The sequence below is a fragment of the Saimiri boliviensis genome, chromosome Y (assembly GCF_048565385.1).
Source record: "Saimiri boliviensis isolate mSaiBol1 chromosome Y, mSaiBol1.pri, whole genome shotgun sequence".
Lineage (NCBI taxonomy): Eukaryota > Metazoa > Chordata > Mammalia > Primates > Cebidae > Saimiri > Saimiri boliviensis.
The window spans coordinates 20,809,409-20,836,713 of NC_133471.1; the positions used below are offsets into that span (position 1 = coordinate 20,809,409).

General features: G+C 37.6%; 1 protein-coding gene across 1 annotated transcript in view; it reads right to left on the reverse strand.

Moving 5' to 3' along the window:
• LOC141582937 (ubiquitin carboxyl-terminal hydrolase 9Y) overlaps positions 1-27,305 on the reverse strand; it is a 236,761-nt gene that overhangs the window by 171,890 nt on the left and 37,566 nt on the right. Inside the window, exons 3-7 of the mRNA XM_074392392.1 lie at positions 24,678-24,770; positions 23,735-23,856; positions 17,461-17,605; positions 4,865-5,013; positions 3,134-3,213 (exon numbers count right to left, since the gene is read on the reverse strand). Of these exons, the coding sequence (XP_074248493.1) occupies positions 3,134-3,213; positions 4,865-5,013; positions 17,461-17,556 (325 nt within the window). The 5' untranslated portion in view covers positions 17,557-17,605; positions 23,735-23,856; positions 24,678-24,770. The remainder of the gene's footprint in view (positions 1-3,133; positions 3,214-4,864; positions 5,014-17,460; positions 17,606-23,734; positions 23,857-24,677; positions 24,771-27,305) is intronic.

The window sequence follows — 27,305 nt, forward strand, 5'->3', positions numbered from 1 at the left end:
CAGTATTCTGAGAGGCTGAGGCAAGCAGATCATGAGGTCAGGAGATTGAGACCATCCTAGCCAACATGGTGAAACCTTGTCTTCACTAACAAAAATACAAAAATTAGCTGGGCATGGGGCAGGTGCTTGTAGTCCTAGCTACTCAGGAGGCTAAGGCAGGAGAAGCACTTGAAGCTGGGAGGCAGAGTTGTAGTCAGCTGAGGTCAAGCCACTGTCCTCCAGCCAGGGCCACAGGGCAAGACTCCAACTCAAAAACTAAAACAAAAAAAGGTGCAAAAATGTGCGATTTCAGAAAAAGGAATGAAATATAAGGTTCAGTAAATTCTAGAAACAGTTGTATAAAGCTACCTCAAATCAAGCAATGTAACTAACTGAAACAGCTTGAAAATATGACATCAGACTTCTAATGTTTAAGAGATGAATCCTAAGTTTCTTTTTTCTTTTTACTTTTACCTGATTTAAGAAAAGCAAGATCCATGTGCCTCCATTTAAAAAAAAAAAAATTGTAACTCTTGGAAACAATCTTGCTCTGTTTCCCAGACTAAAGTCCAGGGTACAATCTCCGCTGGATGCAACCGTAGTTGGGATTACAGGCATGCATCGCCTGGTTACTTTTTGTTGTTTTAGTACAAATGGCATTTTGCTATACTGGCCAGGCTGATCTCAGACTCCTGACTTCAGGTAATCTTCCTGCCTCAGTCTCCCAAAGTGCTGGGATTACAGAAACAAGCCACTACATTCTGCCAGAAAACCTGTAACTCTTAAAGCAACTCAAAATGTATTAAGTATATACACCAAGGTGTATCTTAAGCTTAAATATATACATACTCGTATATCATTTAAACCAGTTTAATCTTACAGTGTTTTACAGTAATTATAATCCCAGAAAACGTAACTGAGGAAAAGTCCCTGCAAATGACATAAATCCACTGAACATCAATGCTATTAAATGAAATATCACTTGCAGTTTTTGTTCATTTTGTAGTGTTAGAACCTAGAATATACCTAGAACAGAAGTTCTTGACATTTGCTGAGTTAATAACTAAACAATTAACAAAAGAAATTCAAATGAGGAGAGATATTTTCAATATAACAGTATATTTTCAAAGGTTACTAGATCACATGTCTATAAGATCAATAAAACAACATAATGGTCATTAAATGACTATAGGACAGTTATTATTAGTTAAATGAAATTATCAACCACAGAGTCAGACTTAGCAACAGAAACACAGGATACCAAAGGAATTAAAGATTTGCCTAGTAACACTGACAAATTTTGTGCCTGTTGAATGGCACAAAAACTAAATGCTTCTGATCTTTCTTACAACCTTCGAGTCCTTCAAAAAAAATACAGAGCATTACAAAAACTGCTCATCCACTAATTTTACTGTACCTAGAATTACAAAAAAATCATCCAAAATGCTCCATTCAAACCCAGAGCTCTTACTACGGCTAACAGTAAAAATAATATAAAATTTGCTTCATAGGTTGCTTTTTTGAAAAAAATAAGGCTTCATCTTTTAAGACTTTTTTCCTTTTGAGAAAAACCCTTTAAGTCTGTGTTAAGAGGAAAAGCTAAATCTCAGCACTTTGGGAGGCCGAGGTGGGTGGATTACGAGGTCAAGAGATCAAGACTATCCTGGTCAACATGGTGAAACCCCGTCTCTACTAAAAATACAAAAAATTAGCTAGGCATGGTAGCAGGTGCCTGTCATCCCAGCTACTCAGGAAGCTGAGGCAGGAGAATTGCCTGAACCCAGGAGGCGGAGGTTGCAGTGAGCCGAGATCGCGCCATTACACTCCAGCCTGGGTAACAACAGCGAAACTCTGTCTCAAAAAGAAGAAAAGCTAAATATGTAAGTTAGACAGTTTATAAAACATATACACTCAATATTAGTGAAATAGCGATTTTCACGCAAAAAAGAGATAGGGCTTTATTGCTGGCCGGGCATGGTGGCTCATGCCTATAACCCCAGCACTTTGGGAGGCCAAGGCAGGCAGATTGCCTGAGATCAGGATTTTCAGACTAGCCTGGCTAACATGGCAAAACCCATCTCTATTAAAAATACAAAAAAAAAAAAAAAAAATTAGCCAAATGCAGTGGTGCACACCTGTAGTCCAGCTACCTGAAAGGCTGACGTTGGAGAATCGCTTGAACCTGGGAGGCAGAGGTTGCAGCGAGCTGAGATCATGCCACTGCATGCCAGCCTGGGTGACACAGCAAGGCTCCCATCTCAAAAAAAAAAAAAAAAAAAAAAAAAAAAAAAAGGCTGGGCCTAGTCCTTACATCTGCAACCCCTGTACTTTGGGAGGCCAAGACAGGTGGATTACCTGAGGTCAGAAGTTTGAGACCAGCCTGGCCACCATGATGAATCCCCGTCCCTACTAAAAATTCTAAAAATTAGCTAGGCATGATGGCTGGCACCTATAATCCCAGGGTAGGGAGGCTAAGGCAAGAAAATCGCTTGAACCCAGGATGCTAAGGAGATTGCACCATTACACTTCAGCCTGGGCAACAAGAGCAAAACTCCATCTCAAAAATAAATAAATAAATAAATAAATAAATAAATAAATAAATAATAAATAAAATTATTTGCAAAATTACCTGCAGATTAAAGTTATTTCTCAACTACATATAATTTAAGTGCAAAAAGTCACCAAATATATATATCATACAGTAAACCTCTAGCACTTTTTAACTGTAAAATATGCTTTAATGCACATTAAACACTTTAGAACTATCATATTCTGGAAAATATCTGCTAAGTTTTTAAACATTTAAAATATATATAGTCTCACCTTAGAAATATGGTTATACACATAAAATTCTGCATAACATTTAAATGGCTTGAAATATCCCTAAAAGCTATCTAGAGAGTTCTATGAACCTTTGCTATAAGGGAGTGTGTAATGTGTATGTGTATGTGTGTGTGTGTGTGTATGTGTGTGTGTGTGTGTAACATGTATATATAATATGCATCTATGTATGTAAAATAATCCTTACCAGAAAGCTTTGTGACATGAACTAGGAATAATCATAGCACCTCTACAAGAAGGAAAAGCTTTTAAGAATTAAGGTATAAGTATATACAGTAGCACATATTATTAGAAAACCTACATCCAAACTCACCTTTTATACTAAGATCAATAGCAGCTTCTAAAAGCACTTCTAATTCTTCTTTTGGCAAAACAGGAACCACCCATTGAGGCCTAAGAATTTTTACAAAACAAAAAGAAGCTTTACTGGTTGCACACTGACGAATCACTATAAATAAGCTGCCTAGTAAAATTACTGTACTGTGAAAAAGTGAGAAATTCTGACTGTACTATATTCATCATAAATACTTTTGAAAATAAGTGGGGAAATTATCTACACTGAAAAATTAGGAGACATCATCTATAGTGTCTACACACAGAATTTTTTTAGGCACTGTTAAATGAGATATAGCAATGACAAGGAATTATTTTAATAGCTTTCAAAGAATGCTAAAACTAACCTATTCAATTATAAATTAAATGTATACCTTTTTTTAAGTAGGAAAATGCTCTTTGGGGGCTCATATTTCTTAGTAGAAGACACAATGTGACAAACATTTTATTTTACTCCTCTTCATAAAGACATAAGAAATTAGGAGATCTCAACAAGACATTTATCTCAACTTTTCCTAAAGATCACGTCTCAGCTGTGGGCCTCTAAACCTATTGTCACCCATCAAAAGTCAATACAGAAACCCTCTGTCATCATAACTATACTCCTATATTTTAAAGTGATGCAAAGGCCACCACGCACTCACCTCATGTGTTCCTTAGTTTCATAAAAAGTTCAACTTTCTGCAGCTATGTCTACTAACTAACCCACTACTCCCCAGAAACAACTTTCTTTCATCTGTCCCTTAATTCTTCTGCTGAGACAGCAAAATTCCCAAATAACCTGTTTTCCTTTTTTTTTTTTTTTTTTTTTTGACGGAGTTTCGCTCTTGTTACCCAGGCTGGAATGCAATGGCGCGATCTCGACTCACCGCAACCTCCGCCTCCCGGGTTCAGGCAATTCTCCTGCCTCAGCCTCCCAAGTAGCTGGGATTACAGGCACACACCACCATGCCCAGCTAATTTTTTGTATTTTTAGTAGAGACAGGGTTTCACCATGTTGACCACGATGGTCTCGATCTCTCGACCTCGTGATCCACCCGCCTCGGCCTCCCAAAGTGCTGGGATTACAGGCGTGAGCCACTGAGCCCGGCCTTCTTTTTCTTAAGAGATGCCTCATTACATATAATCTGTTAAAGGTAAACTTATTCTATCCTTCTTGTTTCTTTTATATACACAAAATACATCTTTTCTCACTGCCACTAAGGATTTATTAACAGTTCTTATGAAAAATACAGTCTTAACAGAAATCAGCAACCACCAAACAAAATAGAGAAAGAAGCAATACAAGCTGCAATAACCTCTCTGCTGTAGCAAATGGATATTCCACAACTGAGAAAAGTCATCCAAAACTCTGGTATAAAGTTCATACCGAAGAGAAATATTTGCAAACATTCAAAACAAAAGAACTACTTATATATCTAAGATAGAAACACAAAAACCTGTCGCAGAGCACCATTAATCTGAAACTGTATTCATACTGTCATTACCTTCCAATATTTAAAATCCATAAGAAATGCCTGCATTAAGTACAATGAGCTGCAAAGTGTTCCGCTATGACTAAAATGTTAAGGCTATTAAAATAGTAAGACTTGAAGCACTACAACTACTCTTTTCTTTTTCTCATTTACTACTAGTTACAATGCCAGTAGTAAGCAGCTGTCATTTTCTAGTTTATTACATCCATTAACAAAACAATTCTAAACAAACGTGCCTGTTGATCATGTCATCCAGCTTTGCCAGCTCACAATGTGGAAAGGCTGGTTCTTCATCTTCATGCTGTGGTGGGGCATCACCTTGCCCTTCTTCATCTAGGAGAGGATTTGCTACGGAATTCTCATTGGAAGAATCAGGTGATGAGGTCTTAATTAAAAATGAAATATTCCAAATTTAAACCACAGATTAAGGAAAAGTATCTATTTTTAAGTATCCATATATATGCCCAAATATTTAATAAAACCGAGGTCACATTGTTTATCTATTTTTTTAATTTTAATTGGTTAATACAGAGGTATATTCCCTCATGATTAAGAATCTTTTTAAAAAAACTAAGGCTACACAGTACTGCATGAGTCAACTAAGTAAAAATCAGAGCATATGTTTTGTCATGTTCACTGTTAATAAATACAATCGTAATAAACAATATCCTTAAAGAGCGGATATTGAAGTGAAATTATTAAATAAGATAATCCATTTTAAGGCTATTAACATTTTATAACTATATTATAAAAGGTAGCACTAATCTTCACCCTCACATTCATGTTTGTGTTTACTTCAGTGTTTTCAACTGTGCTTCACATAACTTAGTTTAAATATGTATTACAAAAATTCTGTAGAAACCCGATTTCTTAAACTCTTATTTTTATAAATTATAGATTATAATTACAGATTCACAACCTGTTCCAAAAAACTCTACTTTCCTTAATAATAACCAAAAGTTTATATATAAAAATTCCTAACTAGGGATTATAGATTCCTATTGCTGTTATTTTACTTCTTCCTCAGTTTCCCTTGAGAAAGACATACATGAACAGGCAATCAAGTTGGATTCTCCAAAATATCATGAATTATAAAATTCATCATTAAAGAGATTAAAATATTTAATTTAAGCAACATTTAAATCTTCTTCCTAATACCAAGTCTGTTTTAGGAACAATTAAATTGAGAAGCGTGTCTGGAAGAGACTGTATAGAATTGACCTTATTTCGTCTTAAATGTTTAATAGAACTTGCCTATGTTTTCTTTATTGCAGGGTTTTAAAACCAGAATTCAGTTTCTGTTATTTATTTCTTTTTCGGCCAACTTTTTCTGTCTTTCAGTCACCCAACTGTCTTTCTACAATGAACAAACAAACTACTAAATTTATGCAATAAAATACTACTTAGCAATTAACAGGAAAAACTTTTGCATGTAACAACATGGAAGAATACTAATGCATAATGCCAAGTCTCCAAAGAGTAACTCAGCATGATGTTTATATGAGAGTTTAGAAACGACAAACTGTGGCATGGTAGCTTGTTTTCTCTAATACCAGTACTTTGGGGGGTAAAGATGGGAAAATTGCTTAAACTGGGAAACAATGGGAGACCCTGTCTCTAAGGAAAAAAAGAAAAAGGCAAACCACACAAATGAAGAGCACATCAGTAGTTGCCACGAACTGAAAATGTAAGAGTTAAATATACGGGGACACTGCAAATAAAATTTTTGTATTTTACATCTTCATTATACTGGTGGTTACAAGTCTTTCATTTGTCAAACACAATGCTGGCATGTTATGCTTAACAAGTGACATTTACTGTATGTAGCCAAACAAACAGAAATTTAAAAAGCAAAAGAAATGGCTATGCCTGTAATCCCTGCACTTTGGAAGACCGAGGTGGGTGGATCATGAAGTCAGGAGACTGGGACCAGCTTGGCCAACATGGTGAAATCCAGGCACTATTAAAACTACAAAAATTAGCCGGCTGTGGTGGCTCAAGCCTGTAATCTCAGCACTTTGGGAGGCCGAGGCGGGTGGATCACGAGGTTGAGAGATCAAGACCATACTGGTCAACATGGTGAAACCCCGTCTCTACTAAAAATACAAAAAATTAGCTGGGCATGGTGGTGCGTGCCTGTAATCCCAGCTACTCAGGAGGCTGAGGCAGGAGAATAGCCTGAACCCAGGAGGCGGAGGTTGCGGTGAGCCGAGATCGGGCCATTGCACTCCAGCCTGGGTAACAAGAGCGAAACTCCGTCTCAAAAAAAAAAAAAAAAAAAAAAAAAAAACAAAAACAAAAAAAACTACAAAAATTAGCTGGGTGTAGTGGTGTGCACCTGTAATCCCAGGTAATCTAGAGGCTGAAGCATGAGAATCATTTTAACCTGAGAAATGGAGGTTGTAGTAAGCCTAGATTGCACCACTACACCAGCCTGGCAACAGAAGCTGGAGTGTAGTATGGTTCTTTACGGCTTATCATATCCGTAATACCAGCACTTTGGGAGGTGAAGACAAGAGGACTACTTAAACCCAGGAGTTTGAGACCAGCCTCGGCAACACAGGGAGACCCTATTTCTATTTAAGGAAACAAAAGAAAAAGGAAAAGAAAAAGGCAAAACAAAAGTACCATGCACATAGGCTTTACCTTCCAAGTCACATGTGATACTTAGCAAAAGATTACTGCATCTGCCTATTACTCAAAAGCGGCTAAAATTAACTGCTTATTCAAAAAATTGCAGATGCTACCAGGGTAAGAAAAATGGAATATCCAGAAACCTACAGACAAGATAACTATAATTAGCAATTTCATTCCAATACAACTATACCTACAGTAGATATGAGCAGCAGGCTTTTAACTAACTCAAAATCCACTCCAAATCCAGGTGCAAAGTCATAGAAAGTGTGGGAAGATGTCCTTTGGCAGAACTTTAACACATTATTTACATGGTTTGAAGAACAAACTTTGATTACCAATCAGGATATATATTCTGGACGTTTAAGTGCCTTAGTTGGGAATAATAAAACCTAACGGAGGCCTCTAAAAACAGTAAAACATTTCAGTATACTCACATGAACCAGAATCTGACATCAACAGAGGGAACAGCCCCACTATAGTCCATTAAAAAGTAACAAGAACAAAACAGATGATCACTGAATCGTATCTAGGTCTGACTCAACAGTCTCTAAGCTTAAAGTAACCAACCCATTCTGCCCACTGAGAAAACAGTTATATTCCCTAAAATGGAAGGATAATAATACAATAAACTTTCAGATTAATGGTGTTATATGAACATAACCCTTTGGTGTATTTCCAGCCTAGAATATACAGGTAGAGACCCTGTAGAAATGACAATGTGATTTGTGAGGCTAGGTCATAAAACTTAACCATGGTTTTTTCTTCCCTCTCTTTTAGATCAATTTCTCTGACAGAGGTGTGGAAATGGCCCCCACAGTCCCAGTTAAGACTATCCATACATCTCTATGATAAAGTTAAATTTATAAATAAGACACAGTAAGAGATTAACAACAATAATTAATAATTTTTCCATGGATGGAGCTAGTGGAATGGCGGAAGGGTACAGGATGAAACCTCAGATTATCAGATACTAGATAAGCATGCAGCCTACATTCCGTCACATGCACAGTTCACAATAGTGTTTGTGCTCATATGCAAATATCTGATAGTGTCCTTGATGTGACAGGAGGTGGTTTTCAGGTGGTAATGCTCGCTCACCTGCCTGATGCTGTAGAACCTATTTCCTAACAGGCATCAGTGTGGTACTGGTCCGACTCAGAGACTGGGGATTCCTGCTCTACATATACAATAGTAGCAGAATACACATTCTTGTCAAGGGCACATGAAACATTCATCAGGATATGTAATGCCACAAAACAAATCTTAACAAATCTAAGAAGACTTATATTGGCCAAATGTCGTGGCTCAAGCCTGCAATCTTAGCACTTTGGGAAGCTGAGGCAGGGAGATCACCTGAGATCAGGAATTGGAGACCAGCATGGCCAACATGGCAAAACCCCATCTCTACCAAATATACAAAAATTGGCTGGCTATGGTGGTGGTTGCCTATAATCCCAGCTACTCAGGATGCTGAGGCAGAAGAATTGCTTGAACCCAGGAGGCAGAGGTTGCAGTGAGCCAAGATCACGCCACTGCACTCCAGCCTGGATGACAACGCCAGATTGTGTCTAAAAAAAAAAAAAAAAAAAAAAAACGACTTATACAAAGTTTCTTTTCTGATCAGGATACAATGAAAGTAGAAATCAATAGCAGAAGAAAAACTGAAAAATCCATAAATAAATAGAGTTTAAACAATACATCTTAAATGACACATGCATCAGGGTTGGATAGAGTGGCTCACACGTGTAATCCTAGCACTTAGGGAGGCCAAGGTGGGCAGATCAGGATGTCAAGAGATCAAGACCACCCTGGTCAACATGGTGAAACTATGACTAATAAAACTGCAAAATTACCTGTGCACAGTGTTGCATGCCTGTAATCCCAGATACTAGGGAATCTGAGGCAGGAGAATCACCTGAACTTGGGAGGCGAAGGTTGCAGTAAGCTAACATCTCTTGCCACTGCAAACCAGCCTGGCCACAGTACAAGACTTGTCTCAAAAAGAGACCCATCTGTCAAAGCAGAAAAATCTAATAGAAACTGTGATATTTGAGACAAATAAAAACAAAAAAATACCAAACTTATGGATGCAGAAGAAGCAGTGTTGAGGGAACCTTACTAAGCACTTTAAAAAACGATCTCAAATCAACAACCAAAATTTACACATTAAAAAACTACTAAAAGGGGACCGAGGGCCAGGTACAGTGGCTCATGCCTATAACCCAAGCACTTTGGGAGGCCAAGGCAGACAGATCATGAGGTCAAGTGATCTAGACCATCCTGGCCAACATAGTGAAACCCTGTCTCTACTAAAAATACAAAAATTAGCTACGCACGGTGGTGCACGCCTGTAGTCCCAACTATTTGGGAGGTTGAGGCAAGATAATTGCTTGAACTCAGGAGGCGGCAGTTGCAGTGGGCCAAGACTATACTCCAGCCTATCCACAGAATGAGACTTCACCTCAAAAGAAAAAAAAAATACTACTAAAGAATAACAAAATACATCTACATTCCACAAAACGTTTCAGTCAAGATGAACTATGTATATGGTCATCTCATAGTACTGAAATACTGCATTTTTACTAAATTTTTTTCTGCTTAGAACTTACCATTGTATTATAAACACCTACTGTATTCAACATATGCTAACAGGTTAGTAGCCTATGACAATAACTAAACCTACTAGTAGGTTTTACCATTCAGGTTTGTGTGAACACACTATATTTGCATGACAGTGAAATCACCTGACAATGCATTTCTCAGAACATACAGCCTTCATTAAATGGCACATTACCATAAGCAAAAGACAAAAGGGTAGAAATTAGCACAGATGCAAACAAAACAGAGACTAGAAAAACAACTGAGAAAAAGCAATTTAATCAAAATTCTGTTCTTGAAAAAAAGAAGCCAAACCTTTAGCAAGATTGACTAAAAAAGAGAGAAGAATTGAATAATTAATATTAGAAATAAAAGAAGTATTACTATGGATTTTGTAAAAAATTAAAAGGATTATCACTGCATCCTATGAACCACTATATCCCAGCAAAGTGCATGGCCTGGATAAAAGGACATATTTCTACATGCATATAACCACCAAGAACAGGTTATGAAGAAATTAAAACTCTGAGTAGACCTGAAACCTCTGTGGCAACCATTCCAAGGTATGAAAACCTAAACTGTAATTAAAGTATTATTGAAGGCTTCTGGTGTAAAGTATGCAATGTAAGTTAAAAACTACCAAGAAGCCCAATTTTATGGGAATAAACAATTTTTTTTAACTTGTTCCTGAAAAGATCATTAAAAAAGTCCTCTTGAGTTTCTAGGAGGGAAAGATGCAAAGCAGCCATTTTGAAACACAGAAGAGCATTCTGTACTACTATTTAACAAGCCCTCAGGATAAACTAGTTTACCTAGCCTACTAAGGTTTTTTTTATGCCTAACTGACCTAAGGGAAGAGAAATACTCAACTCTAGACTGCCACAGCATTCTACATAAAATTAAAAATCCCAATTCCACCCCCCTGTATCTATCATGTTTCACCTAGGCCACAGCTCAAGGGCCACAGGTATACTAAGACACTGAGATTTAGATTACAGATTGCTTCCCCTCCCCAAATACCTTACTTTACCAGTATATTACAATAGCCCGTCTGCCAAGGTTTCTTTTTATATAGTACTTTATGTGCACCTCTCAATAAAAAATTAGAATGCATACTAAAAGGCAAAAAAAAAAACTGTTTGAAGAGAACAGAACAGACAACAAAATCACACTCAGATGTAACAAGAATGTTCAATTTATCAAATGGAGATTGGACAGTTACTCAAGCCTTTAATCCCAGCACTTCGGGAGGTGATTGGAGGTAGACAGCTTGAATTCAGGATTTCAAGACTAGGCTGGGCAACATGGTAAAAACCTATTCTACAAAACAACACAAAAATCAGGCGTGGTAGCACATACCTGTATAACTCTGAGCCACTTGGGAGGCTGATGTGGGAGGATCACTTGAGCTCAGGTGATGGAGATTGTGGTGAGCCAAGATTATGCCCCCACCACTCCAGCCTCGGAAACAGAGTGATAGCTTGTCTCCACATAGAAAGATTTATCAGATACAAATTTAAAATAACCGTCATAAATGTGCTAAGGGTTCTAATGAATAAAGCAAATGAAATGAGAAAAAAGATAGTTAATGTGAGCAGAAAGATAGAAATTCTAAAAAAGAATCAAGGTGAAATAGTATACACCAAAAACACTGTAACAGGAATGAAGGATGTCTTCATTCTTGTGTTTTAATATGAACTCATTAAAAGCTTAGACTTCAAACACTGAAAAGCAGACAAAAATAGGCTGCAAATAAAGAGACTATTCAAAACCATTAGATAACAGCAAAGTTGCTTGACAAAACAGCTTACATGTAAATGGAAACAGCAAAATAAAAAGAGAAAGAGAGAGAGAGACAGAGAGAGAGAGAGAAGAGAGAGAGAGAGAGAGAGAGAGAGAGAGAGAGAGAGAAAGCCAGCAGTATTTGAAGTAATTAATCATGACTGAAAAATTTCCCCAAATAATGCCACACAACAAACAACAGATTCAGGAAGCTGAGAGAATTCCAAGCTAGATAAATCCCAAAAGAACCAAACAAAAGAGCACATCTAGAAATACAAACTGCAGAAAATCAAAAATAAAAGTTTGAAAGATGCTAAAGTCAAGCAATATCTTACCTACAAGCAAATTAACAATAAGAATTATACTGCGTTTTGTCTAAGAAATCATACAAACAAGATACCGGGAAAAAGTATCTAAATGTGTTAAGAGGAAACAACTACTAATCTATAATTCTGTATTCTGCAAAAGTCTACTTCAAAAGTGAAGGAGAAATACTTTCTCAGACTAAAATTGAGATAAATTGTTGTCAATGTATCTCCTTTGCAAGTTTTTCAGAGAGCAAAAAAATAATATCCAACAGAAACATCTTCAAAAGAAAAAGCATTCTGTAAGGAATGCACAACAGTAACATAAAAACTTTTCTTTTTCTTAATCTTAAATGATCTATCACATAACGGTTTCTTTAAAATAAAATCAGCTGCTGGGCACAGTGGCTCTTGCCCATAATACCAGTGACTCAGGAGGGCCCAAGTGAGAGGGCTGCTTGAGTCCGGGAGTTTGAGACTAGACTGAGAAACACTGTGGACCCTCTACAAAACAACAACAATAAAATACCTAGATATGCTAGAGGATGCCTATAGTCCTAGCCAACTTGGAGACTGAGGTGGGAACAACACTTCATCCCAGGAGTTCGATACTACTACCATAAGCTAAGATCTTGTTACTGCAATCTACTCTGGGTTGATAGAGGCTACAAAAAGTATCAAAAAAATAGTAATAATAAAGTAAATGTCTCAAAAAATAATAAAGTAAATTAAAAGAGCATTAGCTACTGTAGTCAGTGATAACAGCCTATGTGTAAGTCAAATGGAAGAAAGCAATGACACAAGAACAAAAGGAACAATTACAGATATTTTGTTATAGTACATGCACTCCACATTGCAAAGGGGACTTATGGATTTAGTGTAAATGTATATTGCAAATTCTAGGGCAACCACTAAAATACTTAAAAAATAAAAATGTAATTGATAAGCTAAGAAAAGAGGAAAAACTTATACAAAGGGTTCAATTACAACCAAAAAGAGGCAGAAAAAATGGAAGACACAAATTAATAACAAACAATAAAGGTAACAAATAGAAAACAGTAACAGATAGGGTAAATATTAACACAACTATATCAATAATTATTTTCAATATCAATACCCTAAATATACCAAGTTAAAGATTATCAGAGTAGATCTAAAAACAAAAGCCAACTATATGTTACCCATAGGAAACTCACTTAAAATATAAAGACACAGATTAGAACTAAAGGAATGAGGAAAGACATACCAAACTAACACCAATCAAAAGAAAGAGAAATTAGCTATACTATCTTCGCAAAGTAAACTTCAGAGCAAGGAAAATTAGCAGGGGTAAAGAAGAACATTATATATGGGGTCAACTAAACAAGCCAAAAAATCTTTAATGTATATGATCCTAATAATATGGCCCCAAAATATGTGAAGCAAAAACTGATAGAAATGCAAAGAGGACTAGACTAATCCACTAAGATAGTTGGAGTGTTCAAAACCTTTCCATGAGAAATGGACAGCTCCAGAAGACTGTAAATCAGTGGAAACAAAGAAACTCAACACCATTATCTGTCAACTAAATCTAACTGATACCTCTAGATTACTTCTCCCATGACAATGAGTACACATTCTTCTTAAATGCACTGGGAACACTGACCAAGGTAGCCTGCCTACTGCCTATAAAACACATCTTAATAAATTTAAAATAAAAATAATAAAATACATGCTTTCCAGTCACAATAGCATTAAACTAGAAATCACTAATAGAAAGACAATTGGAAGGCCAGGTGCAGTGGCTCATGCCTGTAATCCCAACACCTTGGGGGACCAAGGCAGGTGGATCGCCTGAGGTCAGGAGTTTGAGACCTGCCTGGCCAACATGAAAACCCCATCTCTTAAAAAAAAAAAAAGACAGGAAAGACAGTTGGAAAATCCCAAAATATATGCATACCACCATGCTTCTAAGTAACAAGAGTTATCTAGAAAGAAAAAGAAAAGGCTGGGTGCAGTGGCTCATGCCTGTAATCCCAGCACTTTGGGAGGCCAAGTCGGGTGGATCACAAGGTCTGGAGTTAGAGGCCAGCCTGATGAACATGGTGAAACCCCATCTCTACTAAAAATTCAAAATTAGCCAGGCATGGTAGCACACACATATAATCCCAGCACTTTGGGAGGCCAAGGTGGGTGGATCATCTGAGGTTAGGAATTTAAGACCGGCCTGACCAACATGGCAACACCTTGTCTCTACTAAAAAAATACAAAATTAGCTGGGTGTAATGATGGGCAACTACAATCCTAGCTACTGCGGAGGCTGAGGCGGAACTGCTCAAACCTGGGAAGCGGAGGTTGCACTGAGCTGAGAGTGCATCACTGCACTCCAACCTGGGCAGGGGGAAAAAAAAAAAAAAAAAAGGCAAGGAGTATGAATTAATTCCAAAGTCAGTAGAAGGAAACTAGAGCAGGAATTAATGAAAATCACAAAAAATTAACAGAGAAAAATCACCAAAACCATACATGCTGGTTCTTTGAAAATATCGGTCAGTCTCTATCCAGGATAAGAAAAAAAGACATATATTATTAATTTCAGAACTGAAAGAGAAGACATATAACACAGATGTGCTACACAATAGAAATCCCCAACCTCCAGGTCACAAACTGGTACCAATATGTGGCCTGTTAGAAACCAGGCTGAGCAGCAGGGCAGAAAGTGAGTGGCAGGAGAGCCAGCATTAGCACCTGAGCTGCACCTCCTGCCAGATCAGTGGAGGCATTAGACTCTCAGGTGCCTGAATCCTATTGTAAACTGGGCATGTGAGGGATCTAGACTGCATGCTCCTTATAAGAATCTAACTAATGCCTGATAATCTGAGGCGTTAACAGTTTCTTCCCAAAACCACTCTATGCCCTGCCATCCATGAAAAAACTGTCTTCCACAAAAGCAGTCCCTGGTCCCAAAACTGTTTGGGACTGCTGCATTGAAGTATAATAAAGGAATACTATGAACAACTCTATGCCTACCATTTCTTTAAAGACACAGCTTTCAAAACTCACAAAAGAAACACCATTTTAACAGGTTAACGTATGCTAAATAAAGCAAATCAATAAATAATCTTCTGAAACAGAAAGCACAATGACCAGGAAGGCTCAGTGGTATCAAATATTTAAGGATAAAACCCCATCAATTCTTGAACATTTTTTCCCACTAGATAGAAGCAAAAGGAACACTCTGACTCCATTCTATGAAGTAAGCATTACTTTCATACCAACTACCAAATACAAGAAAACTAGACCAATAGAAAACATGAATATGAATGCAAATATCAACAAAACAGTAACTCAAAGCATTAGAAAATGATCAGCAAACAAACCTAAAGAAGGCAAAATAACGAAAAAGGAAGAAAAAAAATACACAAATAGGAACGAAAATGCCAAAACCCTGAAAACATTAGCTCAATGCAATTGATGAATCACCTAGAAAAAAAGTAAAGGCAAATTACTAATATTAGAAGTGAAAAGGCAGTTATTTATAAGTACTTTCTCTTACAAAAAATCTACCAAGATAGTAAAAGCAGTATTTTTTTCCCAAAGAGGTCCACACAGAACTTTGACATTAAGTCTGTGTTAAGCCTCTTAGAAATATTATTTCACTTATCCTAGTTTTAAAGATATGGAAACTAAGGCTTAGATATCATAGCAGTTAAGAGTCATAAGATAATCTTATAACATGTGGTTTGAATAAAAATAACTGCCTCGAGTGTGTGCTTATAACTGAGGTTACAGTGACTAAATTAATGCTTTGCCCTCAGATTCACATAGGATCTTAGATACAGAAAAACACAGGGCTACATTTTCAACCATGTACACTAATTAAGGTTTCCTTTTACCAAGAGCCAAAGTCACTGTTTTTTCTTTATTTTATTTTATTTTTATTTATTTTTTTTTTGAGACGGAGTTTCACTCTTGTTACCCAGGCTGGAGTGCAATGGCGCGATCTCGGCTCACCGCAACCTCCGCCTCCTGGGTTCAGGCAATTCTCCTGCCTCAGCCTCCTGAGTAGCTGGGATTACAGGCACATGCCACCACGCCCAGCTAGTTTTTTGTATTTTTAGTAGAGACGGGGTTTCACCATGTTGACCAGGATGGTCTCGATCTCTTGACCTCGTGATCCACCCGCCTCGGCCTCCCAAAGTGCTGGGATTACAGGCTTGAGCCACTGCGCCCGGCCTATTTTATTTCATTTTTTGAGACAGGGTCTCATTCTGCTGCCCAGACTGGAGTGCAGTGGCTCAAACTCAGCTCACTGTAGTCTGGACCTCTGGGACTCAGGTGATGTTCCTGCCTCAGCCTCCCAGGTAGATGGGACTATCAGTGTATGCCCACCATGCCCAGCTAATTTTTTCTTTCTGTGGAGACAGAGTTTCACCATGTTGCCCAAGCTGCTGCTGAACTAAAGCAATCCTCTCTCTTTAGCCTCTAAAAATGCTGGGATTACAGGTGTGAGCTACTACACTCAGCCCATAGTCACTTTTTAAAGTGTAATTTAAAATAACCAGATTTTATTATTACTTTACTATCGTGGACCATCCGGGACGGGTAGGCACGTCTGCCCGGGGGTCTCTTGACCTGCAAGAGGTCCCAATACCTGGAAGAGGGAGTGCGCCTGAGAAAATAATAAAGACAGAGAGAGAGAAAGCGAGGCATCTGGAGGGCTGATAGGCTGTGCCTAAACAGCAAATTTTATTTTTCAAAGGCCAGGAATAAATACACTTTCTTGGCTCTGGTTTACGTCATAGTAAGAGGAATGTAAATGTATGCCTCACATGGCCTATACAATAGAAAAGTCAAATACACAATGGTTGCAAGAGGAAATGCAAATGTATACCTTACATGGCCTATACAATAGAGTAGTCAGATACACAATCAGTGGTTGTAAAAGGTAACAATTTCCTGTGATCACAAAGCTTGTTTACATCCAGACATTATTCCTCCTGGCTGCAAGTATCTTTGGTTTTGCGTATCAGAATATCTTTTAACGGGATTCTCCTTTGTCTACTCCTAACTCAACTTAACTCAATTTCCCCATTCAGGAATCTCTGAGTCAGGAATCAAAGCCATCCCTTATGGTGGCATTTTGCTTTGCAAATATTGACAGTTAAACCATTATCTAGGGTACAAGGCAGTCTGGTAAGTAAGGTTTAAGGATTATTCTTAAAGTCATAAAAAGATTAAAAGCAGGAACTGGTTGCCGGTAGGGGGTCACTTGGTCTAGCAGCAACGCATAGTTTTAGGCCCAAATGATATTGTGGTTGATATCAGAAACTGATCATTCATCTTTCAGTTCCTATATTTCCGGATAGCTCGACTGCCTCCAGTAGGAAACTGTGTTTGGGATCAAACTCACCGTATAGTGAGACTCACGCCTTTTAGGGGTCTCACACGGGAGTGTTCCCCACAAATCCTTCAGGACATGTTCCACCATTACATACTCCACAGTAACCAAAACAACACAGTCTTACTCCTACCTGGTTCTGTTGGAAGAGATGCTGAGACTGTCCATCAGGAATCTGGCCCTGGCTGTCATTCCCTCCTAATGGAGAGCCACGAGTGGTGGCTGTCATACTTCACACAGAACAGATCTTTGCTATTTTGTCTCTTTATGTAGTTCTCCTAAGAGAAGAAATTATAGGCCATTTATAGAAGATAAAGTAGTAGCATGTGACAGCCTTAAGAATCTCCAATTCAAGGACACACCTTGCAGACAATTTCATAACCTAAAAGGAAAAAAGGTCCCACTGACTTACGTGTTAAAAAGATAAATAAGAGGCCCAGCGTGGTGGTGCATGCCTGTAATCCCAGCACTTTGAGAGGTCAAGGCAGGTGTTATCACCTGAGGTCAGGAGTTTCCAACTAGCCAGACTAACATGGTGAAACCCCATCTCTACCAAATACCAAAAAAATAAAAATAAATAAAATTTAAAAATCCAAGCATGTTGGCACATGCCTGTAAATCTGAACTAATTGGTTGGCTGAGACAGGAGAACTGCTTGTACCTGGGAGGCAGAGGCTGAAGTGAGCCAAGATCACACAATTGCACTCCAGCCTAGGCAACACCACCAAAACTCTGTCTTAAAAAAAAAAAAAAGAAAGAAAGAAAAAAGAAAAAAAAGAAATTATTGCGATTTTGATATGCATAGTAACATCACCAGTCTATATAGTCATTAACAGAGGATTATAGACATGAGAAAAATTAAAAACTAAAATTTTATTAATAGTTGTATTTCCCTTAAGAAATTCCTACCATTGTATAAGCAGTTATGCCAGGAAACATGCCATATATTAAATAATATTCCAGAAAAATAAATAAGGTTTCTCGCCCTCATTTTTAACTTATAGAAGAGTCTGTGAAAGGCCTATCAATTGCTGGCTTATATATATGATGAAAATGTAATACCTAAACATAAGGAAACCAGTATCAGATTTTGACAAAGAATTAAAGACAATGAACAGTCATCACATCATTTTATTAGAGCATTATAAATGGCTTTAAGAAAAGTTTCTAAGTGATTGACATGTAAAATTTAAAACTCTGGAGTAATTTTTCCTTGGAGAGGATTTAAACTATACCATATTTCTCCAATGCCATCAATCTGTCAAACCTCAGCTTCCAAAAGGACTTTCCACTTTTGACAAGTCCTTTTTCCCAAGGTCCTTTTTGATAGTCCTGCAGGAAAATCAATAGTGTATTCAAATAATTTTAACAGGCCTAAAGGCACAGAAATTTAATGGTGAGAGTTCACTGCAACCTGATAGTATGGGTAAATCCCACAAATCCTTTGCATTCCATATTCATTAGTCCAGTGGTTTTCATCCTAAATTGCAAATTCACATTTAGTGAAGTACTTCTAGAGGATTGCAATGTCCAAGTTCCAGCCTAGACCAAATTTATCAAAATATCTGAAACCTAATAATCAGCAGTTCTTTAATAGCTCCAAGGTTAATCTGATGTGTCACTGACTAAGAACTAGACTTGTTTCCACAAAAATTAAAAGTTGAAATCAAGCAGAGTAGAAAAGAATAATCAGTAATATCTAAATGTCCAGAAAGAAAGAAAAAAAAAAAAAAACAGAAACAAACTAAGACAAAGTAAAGTAGAACAAATCAAAACAAACCATATGTGACCAATAATATATTGGGACAAATTTAACAGCACTCCACAAATCCATTTAGAAGATGTTCTTAACTACCTTTATAGATAAGTAGAAACACAGAATATAAAAAGTAGGCCAGGGGCAGTGACTCATGCCTGTAATCCCAGCACTCTGGAAGGCCAAAGTGGCTGGATCATGAGGTCAAGCCATTGAGACCATCCTGGCCAAGATGGTCTCTTCAGAAGAAACCCTATTTCTACTAAAAATACCAAAATTAGCTGGGTATGGTGGCGCACACCTGTAGTCCCAGCTACTTGGGAGGCTGGAGCAGGAAAATTGCTTGAGAGAGAGAGAGGCAGAGGTTGCAGTGAGCCAAGAAGGTGCCAAGGTGGGCAAATCATGAGATCAGGAGTTTGAAACTAGCCTGGCCAACATGATGAAACTCCATCTCTACTAAAAATACAAAAAATAACCAAGGCATGGTGGTGGATGCCTGCAATCCCAGCAACTCCAGAGAGTAAGGCAGGAGCATCTCTTGACCCGGAATGCAGAGGTTGCAGCAAGCCAAGATGGCACCACTGCACTCCAGCCCAGGAAACAGTGTGATACTCTGTCTCAAAAAAAAAAAAAAGAAAAAGAAAAAAGGGACTCTATCATAGGAGGCATGCCCTGGTTAAACCACCACATAAATACCCTATCAATCACATTAAAAACCATGACAAGGCAAGTTGTAATAATGAGACATTATTTGTTTTTACACACAAGATTCATCAAAAAACAAAAAAACAAAAAACAAAAAACTGAAGACTGGTAATTGAACACTTAGATAAGACTTATATTGTTCTTTAATAAATAAAATTGAAAACAAAGTTATGAGTTAATATTATTCCATAAGAGTAGGATTTTTTAAAATGTACAAAAACCAAATGTGAAGTAAATACATACACATTAATTAACCTCTATGTGGCCATCCTGTCATATATAGTCTTCTCTTTCTTTTTTGTTTTCTGCTACATAAAAATTCTCATTCAAAATGTTCTATATGAAATAGGTCTTAAACCAAAAATAAGAAAGAAAAAAAAAACTCCCTAGTATTTTCTGTTTTAGTTCTGCTACTAATAAAAACTACTTAGAAAGTTTTTCCTGCAACTAAGAAAGAAACCAGCCACTTCAATCTATACTACTTCAAACTTGCTCATGTCTGTTCCTTTTGTCCCTTACCTGGTGCTCCTGATCCACATACATGCCCCACTTAGGAAAGAACCTATCGTCTCTCAATTAGTCACAATTTCTTCATGGATTCACTTTTCATAGCCTATGAAATATGTTCGAGGTCCCCTTACTGAAAGCTACCAATATCTCAACTTCCTCTTCCAGAAAATTCTTGAAAAAAATGGCATCGAAAAAATGACAATGTTTTTCCTTTTCCTCATGATGTGCCTTATATCCAAACTGCTTTAAGTCAGGATGGTGTTACATATATGAATGACTTAGGAATAATAACCAATTGCTCTAAAAGAACATGTAAGCTTTCCATGGAGTGCATTTTTAAAGAGTAGAGAGATGAAGCATAGTGCAAAGTCAATTTACTGTGTAACTCTGCACAGGTCACAAGATTTTGTTGCAATTAGAACCAGAAACAAAATATCTACAGAACATATACCAATGAAAATGAAAAGGGAATCAAAGCACATATTGATGCCAAAAAGGCAAATAAACAAACAAAACACAAAAGGGAGTAACAGAAAATAAGCAAAAAGCCACCAAAAAAATACAGGACGAAAGTATCTAAATGACAATAGTCGATCTTTTTTTTCAGTAAGTACTTTAAATGTAAATGGATTCTCCAATCAAACACACAGATGAGCTGCAAGGATTAAAAAGTGAGATTCAATCTTACTCTTCCTTATAAGAGACTCACAAGACTCCTACAATAGGACTATGTAGGACTTTGATTACTATGTAATCAAAGAAGAACCACAGCTTCAAAGTGATCAGATGGACAAGGATATTCCCTGCATATGATAACCACATTAGAGCAGAGCTTATATTAATATCACATAATACAGAGTAAATTAAAAACTTTCACAAAAGTAGGAAAAGGCACAATCATAAAAAGGTAATTCATTAGAAAGATAAAATTATAAATACACAACAAACAGCTGAACTCTAAAATATATAAAGCAAGTATTGACAGAATTAAAGAAAAAATAAATGGTAACACAATAATTACACAAAATTTCCACAATTCACTTTCTATTCAACCAGACAAAAAAAATCAAGGAAAAGAGGATTTGAACGATAAAACATTTAGACATATGCTGAACACTAATCCAACAACAGCAGGGTACGCGTTCTTTTCAAGTGCACATAGAACATTCCTCAAGACAAACCACATGTCAAAGCCAGTATTAACAAGTTTAAAGTAGCAGACACCACCGGAAGTATCTTTTCAGATATCAGTGAAATGAAAACAGAATCAACAGCAAAACAAAAACTGGAAATCCACATATATGTGAAAGTTTAACAAAATGTTCTAAACCAATGGGTCAGAAAAAAATTACAATGACAATCAAAATCTTTCAACAATTAAAAATAAAACATACCAAAACTGGTACAAAGCAAAAGCAATCCTAGAGTAAAGTTTATAGCTGTCAATGGTGACGTTAAATCTCAACAACCTAACTATAAATCTTAAAGACGTAGAAAAAGAACTAAACCTAAAGCTAGCTGAAGAAACAAAAGGTCACAGAAGAGATAAATAAAATACAGAGTAAGGGAGGAAAAAAAAATCAACCAAACTAAGAAGACACTGTTTGAAAAAAATCAACACAACTAACACAACTTGTTACACAAAGAGGGGAGGAAAAAAACCTCAAATAACTAAAATCAAGAATGAAAACCTTAAATAACTAAAATCAAGAATGAAAGAAAGGACATACTGCCAATGCAAACAGAAACAAAAAGGAGTCTAACAAAATTTTTTGAACAACTATGTGTGACTAAATAGTTTAAGCTAGAAAAAATAAACGTCAGTTGCTAAAAACACACAATCTACCAAGACTGGATAATGAACGGATTTATAATTAGTAATGAGGCTGAATCACTAATTTAAAACTTTCCAACAAAGAAGTCTGTGATCAGATGACATCACTGAGGAACTCCACAAACATCTAAAGAACGTATAACACCAGTCCTGAAAGTCTTCCTGAATAATGAAGAGAACACTCACAAATTAACTTTGGAATAAAGATAATAGAGGCCTCATAAATCTGTGAGTCTTATCCCCTTTCCTTTCCTTTTCCTTTTCCTTTCCCTTTCCCTTCCCCCTCCCCCTTCCCTTTTCCATTCCCCTTCCCCTTTCTTTTCTGTTCTTTGAGATGGAGTCTCTCTGACACCACGCTGGAATGAAGTGCAATGGCACAGTCTCAGTTCTCTGTAACCTCCGCCTCCCCGTTCAAGTGATTCTTCCATCTCAACCTCCCAAATAGCTGGGACTATAGGCATGAACCACCATGACCAGCTAATTTTTTCTATTTTCAGCAGAGATGAGGTTTCACCATCTTGGCCAGAATGGTCTCAATCTATTGACCTCATGATCCCCCTGCCTCAGCCTCCCAAGTGCTTGTATTACAGGCACGTGCCACATGCTGAGCTCCACTTTCTCTTTTACTAAAAAGAAACTAGAGACCAGCATTCCTGATAAATATAGATGCAAAAATCCTCAGCAAAATACTAGCAAACCAAATTTAGCAATATAGTAAAAAAATTACTATAATCAAATATGATTTATTCTTACAATGCAAAGGTGGTTCAACACGTGAATACCAATCAGTGTAATGTACCTGTGTATATTAACCTTTGTATATAAAGTGTAATAAACCTTTGGTTTATCACCAAAACAAAGGAGAAAAACCACATGATCCTTATCTTGAGATAGAAAAAAAGCATTTCACAAAATGCAACAACTTTGTATTACCATTCAACAAAACAGAACATTTTAAGGTTATATAAGACAAAGCAAGAGCTAATGCCATACCAACGGGAAAAAGCTCAAAGCCTTTCTCTAAAACCTGGAACAAGACAAGGACCACTCCAGCTCAACACAGTACGGAGAGTCCTAGTCAGAGCAAATAAAGAACAGAAAGATACAAAAAGGCATCCAAATCAGAGAAGAGGGAGTAAAACTGGGTCTTGTCAGAGATAGTATCATACTACACAAAGAAAAAAATGAAAGAATTTAATTAAGGAGGCAGATGACTTATATACCAAAAACAATAAAATATTGCGGAGACAAAAATGAAGACACAAATACAGGGAAAGATCTCTCACATCCAAGCATTACAAGACTTAATACTGTTACCAGTACAATCCAACACAGTTTACAGATTCAGCACAATCCCAACAATTCTTTTTTGCAGACAAAAAAAAATCCATACTATATATATACTCAAGGAACCTCAAGTACTATACATTTCCACTGTTCAAATTAGAAATACAAAAATTCGCTGGGTGCGGTGGCTCACACCTGCAATCCCAGCACTTCAGGAGGCCAGGGCGGGCAGATCACAACATCAAGTCCTGGCCAACACTGTGAAACCCCGTCTCTACTAAAATACAAAAATTAGCTGAGTGTGGTGGCACGCACCTGTAGTCCCAGCTACTTCAGGTGACTGAGGCAGAAGATTGCTTGAACCCAGGAGGCGGAGGATGCGGTGAGCCTAGATTACGCCACTGCACTCCAGCCTGGCGCCTGGTGACGAAGAGAGACTGTCTCAAAAAAGAAAAAAAAAAAAAAGAAAAAAAAATTTCTCAAAGTATTTTTCCCAAACAGGCTATAATAGAGAATTACCTACAGCTTAACACAGGTTCCCTTAGCATGACAGCTAAGGCTTGCCTCAAAACACTTAAGCGGGTTTATAGACATATTCTTTCAGCAAGGACATATCTCTTGCCAACTGCTAGCAAGGAAATCAGTCCTGCTGTCAGCAATTATGTGAGTGAGCATCTTGGATGTGGATACACCAGCTTTCAAATAAAGCTGCTACGAGCTGGGTGCGGTGGCTCAAACCTGTAATCCCAGCACTTTGGGAGGTGAAGGCTGGCGGATCATGAGGTCAGGAGTTCAAGACCAGCCTGATCAACATGGAAAACCCCATCTCTATTAAAAATACAAAAATAACGTGGGTGTGATGGCAAGGACCTGTAATCCCAGCTATTCAGGAGGCTGAGGCAGGAGAATCACTTGAACCTGGGAGGCAGAGGTTGCAGTGAGCCAAGATCTCACCATTGTACCCCAGCCTGGTCAACAGATCAAGACTCCATCTCAAAAAATAAAAAAAATTTTTTAGAAATTGCCACCCACAAAAACTAAAAGATATGTTTGTTGTTTTAAGCTGTTAAACTGCGACCGATTTTTCTATGAAGTAAAAGATAAATAAAAGACAAATATCCTGCCTTCACTTACTAATTACCTCAGTGACAAAAAAGGAAAAATATTAGCAGCAACCTCTAACAGACCATGGTAGCCTCACAGATCTCTCTCACTGATCAATTTTATTCCACAAAACATTTTTGTAAACATCTCTTACCCAAACTGCTATAACTATTGTTTTAATTCTTCAGCTAGCAGATTCACCTCCAATGCATCCTCCACACAGCCACCAGAATTATCTTGAAGCTTTCTGCAAAATAAAAGCAGATTTCATCATGAATCCTTTCTTATAAAAGGAAAAAGTCCCACTTCAGTGCTTAAAAATAAAATCTAAGTACCTTAATCTGGTAAGGTAAAATCACTTATGATCCAGTCTCAATCAAACTACTTTTTAGCTTCATGTCCCATAATTCTCTTCTAAATATTTGGTGTTTCTTCCATATTCCATTAGTAGTATTTCTATAAAATGTGCCAAGTACTTCCTTTAAATTGTTTCCTTTCAGTGGAAGTACTTTGTCCTAATTCATGGAATCACCAAAATCCCACAGTTTTAAGATGAGCAAACAGTATTCCACTTCAAACTATGATTTTTTTCACCTCTTCTACTATTCCACATTTCCCACATGTATTTAAATATAGCATTTACCACACTGTGTAAGTAAGTACCTATATGGCCACTACAAATAGAGCCTTAAAAGTGGAGACTAATCATTTTTACATGATGAATAAATGAATACAATTCAAAAACAGCCCAGTAATAACTAAGTCCAAGTCTCTCCACTTTACAATTTCAATAAGGTTAAACAATCTGCTCACTGATTGGTGAAAAGACAGAAGGGTAAACCTAAGTTTCCTGACTAACATCACAACTCTTTTTTAATCACTACACTTCCTCAGTCAGTCAGAAATGCCGCTTTACACAAGGGTTAGTTTCAACTCTCAGAAAACAGCCCAGATAAATCTTTCCACATCTTATACAAAAAACAATTTTATTTGGTTTTATAATGGAATTAACACTGCATAAATATGGAGAAGTAAAGAAAGTTCAATTACTCAACAAAATCTGATAGTGACAGGAGCCAGCCAAATGCCTAGACAGGGGCAAGTCCCTGGTAACACCCTACTTTAAAGAAACAAATAGTTCCTATGCTGAAAGACCTGACTGCCTACCGGTCCTCAATGTAACTTACTACCCAGAATAAGAAAATGTCTGTTCTTGTTTGCGTGCCCTTCTGTGATTTATTCTTTCTGAATAATATCTTTTAATCAGTGGAGTACTGCCTTTTCCAGTACCAACTATGGCCTGCTCCTCCCACCTTCAAAGCCAATAAAAAGCCCAATTCAGGCATATTAGGGGGACCTTCCCACCTTTCAGTAATGGGATAAACCCATTGCTGCTTCTCAGGTTTGGCTGTCTTGATCATTTCATCTCTCAATTAAACCGCCTACCCTACTCACTCTTTGTCAGCATATCCTTATTCTTCTTGGGTGCAGGATAAGAGTTTGAGAACCACCAAAAAGAGGTACAATCTTTTACACAGGTGAGCTGGGCATACCAGGATAGCCAGGCGAGGCCAGGCAGGGCATATCACTGGCCAGGGAACACCAGTTTATGAAATGACTGAGAAGCAAAAACCTCTATAATTTTAGAGGCTCACTCAGGATACCTAGAGGGTAAGTAAATGTGGACCTGAACTCTTTGATTTTTTTCTGAGACTTCTTGCCCTCAGACTTTCCTCTGAAGGCAGATGAAGCACCAAACTTCCGATAAGCTAGTTAAGAACAATGGCACAACTACACAGGACAAGATTCTGGAGAGGACCCTCCCTCATCACTCCTAGGGGTAGGAAATGTTGGCCTAATTCCAATAGTTTTTTTCCTATGGCATTTGTCTTCTTTTCACGGGGAGATGTCATGGCATCTCTTTTTTTACAACGTCACAAGTGTTGTTGCAAACTACAGAGATATTATTAGGTGGAAAGCGCATTTGGACCAACCAGCAAATGTGCAATTTGGAACACAGTTACTATTTCTAGAGGCAAGCAGAAAGCAGGAATGAGTCTCCCTGCTCAAAGAACCCATTAGCTTCAAGTAAGAGGCTTTTTCCCCCAAGCACCTTCTCTGCCCTGCACCTAAGCTGTTTAGTTTTTTCCTTTCTCTGCCACATTAGAAGTTAACATAGCCATGCAAATGCAGGGAGCTTTTCTATGCAAGGGGTTTTTTCCAGGCTAGGTCCTCAATTCTCCCCTTCACTCCATTGTTTGAGTCCATCCCATTACACAGCTATACCTGAGGATTCAGCTTACGATAAGGAGGCAGCAAAAAAACAGCCCTGCCAGCTGCTGGCTGCAGTCTGGTAAGGGCACCTGGTAGCTAATTTAATGAAACCAGCACCTCCATGAGGCAGTTACTTGTCCCAAAATGAACTCCAAGCTTCAAGCTGAAGCCCTAGAAAGAAAATACTGGATCTGAGGAATCAGGAGACAGACCACAGAACTCAAGGGACACAGTGCAGGTGAACATGACTAATTCCTGATAATTGGAATCCTTGTCCCCATCGCCCATTTCATGGATAGAGATCACGCTATCCATGTAATCTCATCATGGCAAAGATGAGATTACAAACAGCAGGAAAAGTAGGCAGTGGATAGGTGAATGCACATAATTCCTACCTGTTACACATACTGAAAGTTGCATTGGCACCTATGGATAGCACTTGGCCGAGGTCACTGGCTCTCAGGGATATAAAGATGGAAGAAACAAAAAGGATGCCTTAAAACAGACA